Here is a 10,000-nt window from a genome sequence, read left to right as displayed (position 1 = left end):
CATTAACGATATATATATATATATATTCTATATATATATATATATATATATATATATATATATATATCTTTTGAAGCAAGCGAGCTTTCGTCTGGAGCTGCCAGACATCCTCGGGCTGGGAAGCTGAGGGTGGACTGATCTTGGAGCGGTGTCCGTCCTCTTTTATATTTGGAGTTGACAGCAGGGGGTCTGCCCCATGCTGATCTACTATTGGCTGGTGGCGGTAGGTCTTCGTTTTCATTGGTAGCTTGAACCGGAACTTTGTTCAACTATCGTATCATAATTTATCTGTAAAATTCAAATTATTATTATTATTATTATTATTATTATTATTATTATTATTATTATTATTATTATTATTATTTGGAGCTGTACCCTATTACAGGAAAGACCATCATCCTTACTAATTACCCATAATTACCCTTCAAAAGGTCACGAGTCTGAATAAGGTCCAGGTAGGTCATCAGTAATCAAACTTGATGACTTACTGGCGTAAAAATAGCGTTCAGTTCATATACTATTTCAGAGAAGTAAGAAAAATAAATAAGAATATCAGACTTCAGAATATTCACCTCTGAGAAATTATTATTAAGTCTGTATAGCGAAATATTACCGGAATCAATTGGTAATAAAATTGTGACCAACAACGTCCTTTGATAGAAGAATATTGAGCTTGGAGATATTATTGTTACATATGAATAGCAAACGAACCGGATTATTACAAGAATCAATTAGTAACGTCACTCGGACCAGCTGTCGTCCTTTGATATCACTTAATAATAATATCAATAAAACTGCATCTACAATCAATTCCTATTTCTTTAAACTTTACTTGAAAGAATTTATTTATTGACCGGATGAATCTCGATGTGTATCTAATTAAGCAAAGTGAAGGAGTTGGATGAACCGGAGATGGTTGGGGGGAGAGGTAAGGAGGAGGAGGAGGAAGAGGAGGAGGAGCCTGCGAAAAGAAAGCGCGTGAAAAGTGAACCTAATTTCATTCCTCAAGGAATTGAAGAGAAAAGAAGAGGAGGAAAGTCTTCTCAAGCAAGAAGGAGGGAAAGGCTGAGGAAGAAACGACGCGAGAGAGAGAAATTTCGAGATAACTTGAAAAGGAATCATTGCTAAAAGGTGAATTGATACAAAATTGCTTTTTGTGTTGTTAAATGCTAATGTGATTAACACATGCTTCTCTCTCTCTCTCTCTCTCTCTCTCTCTCTCTCTCTCTCTCTCTCTCTCTCGTTTATAATTGATAAATACAAGGACGCATCTGAAACTGAAGTTCCTTTCTTTTCCCTAAAAGAAGATAAATATAAATAAGAAGTTTGAAATATGAATATTATATATATAATATATATATATATATATATATATATATATATATATTCATCCCTCCTAACTCCGTGTTTTGTTTTGATTTTGAAAAGGGTTTTATAGAAATAAAAATGCTCTATTGCAACATTCGAATCATCATTAAAATGCCTATACTCTGATCGGCTTACATTTTAGCTGGTTATGTCTTATCTTTATTCCATCGTTCGTTTATTCTTATATCTATTTGCTTTTTCATCATTTGTCCTCATTCTTGACGGTGTTCTGGAGATCAATGCCATTAATTCTTTTGCTTTAAGCTGATTAATGAAAGTTTTTGTCTTTCCCCTCAATGTTCAAATGATTAACGACTCGACAACGCTCTCTCTCTCTCTCTCTCTCTCTCTCTCTCTCTCTCTCTCTCTTTCGAGTGTTCCAGTGATTAATGTCTGTGTTTTTCTAGCTTAGTGTTCGCTTGAATAATGAGTAGTCTTATTGTCTTTTTTTTCTCTCTCTCTCTTCTTCAACATTCTAGGTTGTAAATGAAGTGTCTTTTACTTGTTGCTTTATTCGCTAAGTAGATAATGTGTCTCCATTCTTAGTGGAGTTATCAGTCAATAAACGAAGTGGGGTTTCTAGATTTAGAAATGCACACACACACACACACACACACACACACACACAATAATATATATATATAATATATATATATATATATATATATATGTGTGTGTGTGTGTGTGTGTGTGTGTGTGTGTGTGTGTGTGTGTGTTAGTGAAAAATATTATATGATAATGTTGATGTGTGAGAATTATCTCTTCAATCTCGAAACTGCAAACTCACTATCTACAATCTCTCGCATTGATTATACAAATGGTAAATAATTAACCCAAATTAACATACTCATGTTATAATAATTCATTGAGATACAGTTAATTTTAACGTGATTTTTGTTTTCTCTGCAATAAATAGCTGAAGCAAAATGCAACTATTCGCCCACGCATTTGTTTTTCTGTTTTTCATATCACTTCAGTTTTAATTTTGTTGATCCACTGTGCCTCATTATGAATTCATATTGTTTCAGTAACAGAATGAGAAATACTCATTAGTTACATGAAATGTTTTAGCAAGTATATTCAGCCACTGAAGATGTTATTTACCATCATATGAGATACTGTGGCCATGTCATAAAAGAGAGGAGGTGGAGCCAATCAAGAGAGCTAGGAAGATGCCCGTGATGTGGAGGAGTTACAAGGAGTTACAAAGATTAGGATGTCTCAAAGTCTTGTTACTCCATCCGAGGAGACATCGTGTGCTCACTTATCTGTAAGAGCAGGTTTTACTGTTCATTCACAGTGTCCTAATGATTTTGTCTAGCTTTCTTTTAAGCTCTTCCACACTGTTGCTGTTTACAACTTCTAGTGGCAGTTTATTCTATGTGTTACATATCTTGTGTGTATAGAAGTTCCCACAGTGGCATGTGTTGTGTCTCTTCAGTTCTGGCTTTCCATCCATTATTTCTTGTCTGGTTATCGTTTAACGTAAATAGGTTACTGTCTAATTTTGTTATGCCTTTCATTATCTTAAATGTTTCAATCAGTTCTCCTCGCAGTGTGGGACGTCAGTAGATCTGATGGATGATGGGGAGGGGTATGGGTGAGGTGAAACTGGGGGGAAGAAGATGCAGGGAGTGGAAATAGGTAGAGAAGGCTGACTCGAGCGACCGACCCTGCTATGCAATGGGACGGATAAGGTCGAAAGAAGAAATAGAAGAAGAATAAAGTGATAGATTGACATTAGTCACTGGGGTTAAAAAAAACGTGTGGTTATTGATGAGCCACAGACTAAAATTAAAAACAATTAATTACAATATACATTTTAGAAAGTTATTGGAAATCTGGAATTAAAAAAAATAGATTAAACATACGAATAAAGAATGAAAAGTCACCGGTAAACTGAAATAAAAAAAGGAACTAATTAAATACAAAAAAATAAAATTTGAGATAAATTTTCAGGAAGAGGAAATTTTTAAAAAGTACAAAATACAAAAAAAGCATAAGAAAATACTTTCAGGAAACCAAAATACAAAAATAAATAAATAAATAAATAAAAATAAAACAAAACCTGCAAGTAAAAAAAAAAATCAGGGAAAACTAGTGTGTTCTTATCGCAAAAGTCATAAAGAAAAACGGATAAACTTGAATAAAGCCGCCTTTCCATCCCACCCCCAACCCCACCCCCCATCCCCCCATGCCCCTACCCGCCACCCCCCCCCCCCCCCCTACACACACACACACAAGCAGGTAGGAAGGTTAACTTACAGAAGCACTTGGAAGTAAGGAATAAATCATTGATTTATGAAGCTCCCTCACACAGAAGATTAGCCGTAGGTAGGACCTCTATGGCCTGGGGAAGGGGGGAGGTGGGATGGTAGGGATGGTGGATAGGGGGGAGGGGGGAGGGGGGAGGGGAAGGTGCGATATTGGAGCAATTTGGTCGGATTTTTCCTTATCTCTCTCCCGACCGCCCTAATATCAAAATGGGGCTTTTGCCTCTAAAATAATGCAAATCATAAATCAGTGATGGAATCTTTTCCTTAATATATATTTTTTTATTCTATTGTGATAATAAGAACAGATTGCGTATTAGTTCAGGAGATTATACAGAATAAATGAATAATGAAAGATTAATAACAAGTCAAACAACCGCCCCATTTTATAAAACATAAAATTCACCATTTAATGAGAATAAATATACCCTCCAATACCCATTCGTTCTTTCTGAGAAAAAAAAAACTGAAAAGAGGTAGGCATATAAACAAGTGTATTAGTATACACATGTACCTAGAAAATACGTATGCAAACTTACAAAAGAAATCCGTTTATACGTATGTAGCGAACATGTATGCATTTACAAAGGAAATGCATTTGCATGATTACAGAGGAGAGACTTTTACATAGTCACTAAAGGAAAATGCATATGCGAACGCACAAAAAAAAGTCGTACGTACACATCTTTGCAAAGGAAGGATGCACATACACACGCACTCACTCACAAACGCACGTCATGATTCCGTAGGGTCAGAAATCAGCGTTGGAGAGGCTCGACCATCCATGCGTGGTGGCAGGAAAAAAAAATTAGATAAATAAATGAGTTAAAAAAAAAAAGACCTAATCAATTCCCTTAGTGGATGATACGTATTTACTCTCTCTCTCTCTCTCTCTCTCTCTCTCTCTCTCTCTAACGAAAAACTGCAAACTGCAACAACGCGAAGTTGATCATAGTGATATACGAAGCGAAAGCAAGCAAGCATGCAACTTGATGGATAGGTTTCTCACTAAAGTAAATTGGTTAACAAGTGTGAGGCCATTTTTCTCCATCAAGGGGACTATTCCTCGGTTGGGGGGGGGGGGGGGATGTGATGACTCCGAAGGGGAGGGGCGAGGTGGAGGGGCGAGGGGGAGGGCTACTAAGGAACGAGTGGAGTTCAAAGCCCATAAGGTCGAAATTCACTGCGATCTTCATTGTGGCGTGACCCATCTGGAGCTAGTAAATAGGATTTAGAATGGCGTGAAATGTGACAGTGATAGTGAAGGATTTGGGCTTTTAAAACGAGAGAGAGAGAGAGAGAGAGAGAGAGAGAGTGCGCAGTAGCTATTCATCCCTGAAAGTGATGAATTGTTCCTTTCGGGTAAGAGTTGTAAACCCGAAGGCCACAGAAGTAATTCACAAGCATCAAGGTGTTATTTCTGTGAGGCCAAAAATACATCCTCCCTGCTCTTCTCTCTCTCTCTCTCTCTTTGTCTCTCTCTCTCTCTCTTCTCTCTCTCTCTCTCCCTGCCTATGCCAAAATGCTTCGTAATCCAGGAGGTGGTTTGTTTTCTATACTTTGATGCACTGTTGAGGCCAATTATTCGTACGGTTGTAAGATTATGAGAAAAAATAAAAGAATAAGTAAATGAATATATATATGTATATATATACTATACATAAACTATTATATGTATATGCAATATATATATATATATATATATATATATATATAATATATATATATATAGTATCAGAATCCTGTTAACGCTGGCCAACAAGCTTCGAGATTTATCGGCAAAATGCAAATGGCGATAGCAGCAAACCCCAGATTCAATATAACCTCCCATCTTCCACGAGTGGTCTGATAATAACGGGATTTAGAAAAAAAAGAGAAAAAATAAAGAATATCTCACACAATTTGCTGTGATTTATGGAAAGACGTTATTTCTATGCAAACGTATACGCTTACGTGTTATTTATAGTAATTTATTATATTATATATATATATATATAGATATAATATTATATATATATATATATATATATATATATATATATAGATATATAATATAATAATATATATATTATATATATATATATATATATCTATATATAATGTCAATGAGAAAAACAGTAACAATTTATATCACCAATGTTAGCATCATAACAATGAAGTAACACAAGTAATAATAATAATAATAATAATAATAATCAATAATAATAATAATAATAATAAAAATAATAATAATAAATAATAATAATAATAATCCACCTCTAAATAAACCAGGTTAACATTAACCTTGCTCCTAATTCGGATCTGAATTCGAATAACACCAAAACCTATTAAATAAATTAACAAATACATAGATAAATAAAGAGATAAATAAATAAATAAAAATTCAATAAATCAAGAGAATAAGTTAAATCGTCCGGAAAATAAAGACTTTGACAGAGGACCAGAATATTTATGGTAATTACAATCAGTCCGTCGTAATCATTGCTTTAAGATTTATTTTGCTTCTTTGTTGTGCTCTGCGTTGTAACTGCGCACGCACATGTTCGGACTGGTGATAAACAGATTAACATAATACTACTCAAAGTTGTCTTGTTTTTTATTCTTGTTTTTTCTTTTCTTTTTTGTCTGCATTTGTGGCTGTACTTTTGTTGTATCTTTTGTTTTGCTTCGGGTACCAAGTCTGTGTATGTGTGTGTTTGTGCACATGTTTGTGCGCATGTGTGTGGGAACACTGCAGCTAACTACTTGTATACATATGGAAAATGCCCAATTCCTCGGGCATAACTCACATAACTCATATTCATCCCTTATCAACCTACCTGAATAATGTAAATATTAACTGCAGATGTATTTTCCTAGGCGTCAGAACATTAAAATAACTGCAGATATATGATTATTGTATCCTAAGAAACCAGTAAATATACTGAAAAAATGAATCACTTTTTTTTACTTTAGCATGGCGCTATATTGTCATTCATTTTACAAACCAAACTAGAAAGGTATCATTATTCTGAACAAATAAGTACCTTTGGGAAAAATGAACATCACTGAGTTCAAGTATCGTAAATATATCTAACTGGCATTCATATTTTGTTACTATAGTTATTGCTTTTATTCTGAATAAATGCTTGCAAGCATTTTGACATAGGTTCAAAATTCACTTACAAAAGTTAACTTTCTTCAATAAAGTTCGTCTGAGCAAAAGGCCGTCCTTATAACCCTGAGCTCACAGAGTACACAAAACGCAGGTATGTTGGGCCGGTGTCATATTCGAAGTTTATTCCAGTAATTCATTTCCCTTTTCTGATTCCCCTATTCAGTTTCGTTTTCTGTCCCCGGATTCATTTTCGATGGTGGACAAAGTACAGGTGTTCAATTCTAGCATTCATAATCGTGTTCAGTTCCAGCATCTATAATTTTATTTTTTCCCCAGTATTCATACTCCATTCCAGAATTCGTACTCTATTCCAGCATCTATAATCGTATTCCATACCAGCACCCCTATTCGTACTCTATTCCAGCACCCACAATCGTATTCCATTCCAGCACCCTTATTCGTACTCTATTCCAGCATCTAGAATCGCATTCCATTCCTGCACCCCTATTCGTACTCTATTCCAACACCCACAATCGTATTCCATTCCAGCACCCCTATTCGTATTCTATTCCAGCATATAGAATCGTATTCCATTCCAGCACCCTTATTCGTACTCTATTCCAGCATCTGCAATCGTATTCCATTCGTATCCTATTCCAGCACCCACAATCGTATTATATTCCAGCATCCCTATTCGTATCCTTTTCCAGGATCAAAAACCGTATGCTATTCGACCATCCCAATTCGTATTCCATTCCAACACCCACAATCGCATTCCATTTCAGGCCCCCTATTCCTCAATTCCAGCACCCACAATCTTACTTCATTGCAGCACCCCTATTCGTACTCTATTCCAGCACCCACAATCGTATTCCATTCCAGCACCTCTATTCGTGCTCTATTCCAGCATCTACAATCGTATTCTATTCCAACACCCCTGTTCGTACTCTATTCCAGCATCTGCAATCGTATTCCATTCGTATCCTATTCCAGCACCCACAATCGTATTCTATTCCAGCATTCCTATTCGTATCCTTTTCCAGCATCTAAAATCGTATGCTATTCGATCATCCCAATTCGTATCCTACTCCAGCACCCACAATCGTATTTCATTCCAGCACCCTTATACGTACTCTATTCCATCATCTACAATCGTATTCCATTCCAGTATCCCTATTCGTACTCTGTTCCAGCACCCACAATCGTATTCCATTCCAGCATTCATTAAGGAAGCGTAGACGAGAACGAAAGGAGAGACTCCCAAAACACGGTAGTTCATATTCTAACAAACAAGAAGGAGTAAATCTACAATCACACCCGCAATCGACTAAGATCCTTAAGACCCCGTTCCCGAAGGACGTTTTTCAGGCCCCCCTCTATCGCCTCGACGCTTCTGAGGGTCACATACATCACTCGGCAGGTTGTTATTTCGCCGACAGTCGTCTGTGAAAAACAATTACGACTTCGATGTATCATCATTCTCTGCAACACACACCGAACTATCAATTTCTGTCTCATTGTAATAAATTGACTCGATCTTTCATTTGTCTGACGAATAGAATTTCGACGGTTTTTTTTTTTTTTTTTTTTTTGGGTTTTTTTTTTTTTTTTTTTTTTTTTTTTTAGTAATGAATAACTCAGGTTCAGAACGCGTGAGCTCTTTTGGATCTCTCGTCACCTTATTTTATTATCGTCACTTTTTTTTTAGATGATCATGTTTTTTTTAGTGTGTGGAATAGGAAGAAAAACATTCTTGTTAAAAACATCTTTTATGGCAAAATTACCCCCCCCCAAAAAAAAAAAAAAAAAAAAAAAAAAACTACAGTGACAAAGAAACAAAGAGATAAATTGCATTTTCTTGAAATATATGTCGTATTTTGGGGGGCAACTGAACAACCGAATCTAGTTCGAACGAAACTGGTTCGGAATCGAAACAACCCTGTGGTACTGAGGCTTCGTTTGTATAAGAGCTTACTGAAGCTTAGAAACAGTGCCTCAGTATCTGAAGCTTCGAACCAGTGTCACAAAATCTGAAGCTTCGAAACACTTGCAAAACCTGAAGTTTCGAAGCGCTGTCACAAGATCTGAAGCTTCGAAACTGTCAGAAAACCCAAAGCTTCGAAACAATGTCACAAAACCTGAAGCTTCGAAAAACTGTCGCAAAACCTGAACTTTCGAAACACTGTCACAGAATCTGAAGCTTCGAAAAACTATCACAAAATTTGAAGCTTCGAAGCACTGTCACAACACCCGAAGCTTCGAAAAATTGTCACAAAATCTGAAGCTTCGAACCTGAAGCTTCGAAAAACTGTCACAAAATCTGAAGCTTCGAAAATCTGTCACAAAATCTGAAGCTTCAAAAATCTGTCGCAAAATCTGAAGCTTCGAAAATCTGCCACAAAATCTGAAGTTTCAAAAATCTGTCACAAAATCTGAAGCTTCGAAAATCTGTCACAAAATCTGAAGCTTCGAAACACTGTCACAAAATCTGAAGCTTCAAAAATCTGTCACAAAATCTGAAGCTTCGAAAATCTGTCACAAAATCTGAAGCTTCGAAAATCTGTCACAAAATCTGAAGTTTCGAAACACTGTCACAAGAAGCGAAGCTTCAAAACACCGTGTGTCCCCAAGATGTGTGAATTTCGTTGGATCTATGAAAAGAGGATCTTGCTGGGGGAAGGGGGGAGGGAGTGGATTGTGGCCTCCAGCCACCCGCAAACATACCTCCCCCCTCCATTCCCTCTTAGAACCCCAGGTCCTACTACCCGTCCACCCCTCTCAACCCCCAAAAACCCCCAACTCCAGGGCCGCTAGACTCGGTTGTGATTGATGAGCCTCTGACGATAGATTGATGATTGATGATAGATGAATGGCCGCTCTACTCTGATGGATGGTGTCAACATATGTAATAAGCGAATTAATGTGATTATAGATAAAGAAAAGAAGGTGGTTTGTTGTTTGCATCAAGATTAGTAAAAGTAAAACAAATAAACAAACAAAAACAAATAAACATGGTTCTGAGTTCAGTTCATTCTGGAATTGAGTTTTTTTCCTAGGTTGTTTAGTCGTATGAAAGTTACGAGTTTTTTCTAACTCTTACTCAGAAACATATATTAGAAACAGCACCAAATTTTGAGGTACAATTCTATCATTCTTCTTCAATCATATTAATATAAGGAAGTCAGAGAAAGCGTTTATGTCCAATATTGGTTAAGATTTGATTTACAAGAATAGCTCTATCAATTCTTGCGGTTACTGGCAA

At 36.2% G+C, this 10,000-nt stretch overlaps 1 protein-coding gene across 1 annotated transcript in view; it reads left to right on the top strand.

The window, feature by feature from the left end:
• Positions 1 to 912: 912 nt before the first annotated feature.
• Positions 913 to 10,000, top strand: part of LOC135201183 (uncharacterized) — a 20,937-nt gene continuing 11,849 nt past the window's right edge. Inside the window, exon 1 of the mRNA XM_064230060.1 lies at positions 913 to 928. Within this exon, the coding sequence (XP_064086130.1) occupies positions 913 to 928 (16 nt within the window). The remainder of the gene's footprint in view (positions 929 to 10,000) is intronic.

This window comes from Macrobrachium nipponense, chromosome 28 (genome assembly GCF_015104395.2).
Source record: "Macrobrachium nipponense isolate FS-2020 chromosome 28, ASM1510439v2, whole genome shotgun sequence".
NCBI classification, from domain to species: domain Eukaryota; kingdom Metazoa; phylum Arthropoda; class Malacostraca; order Decapoda; family Palaemonidae; genus Macrobrachium; species Macrobrachium nipponense.
This window is presented reverse-complemented; position numbering and strand designations above follow the sequence as displayed.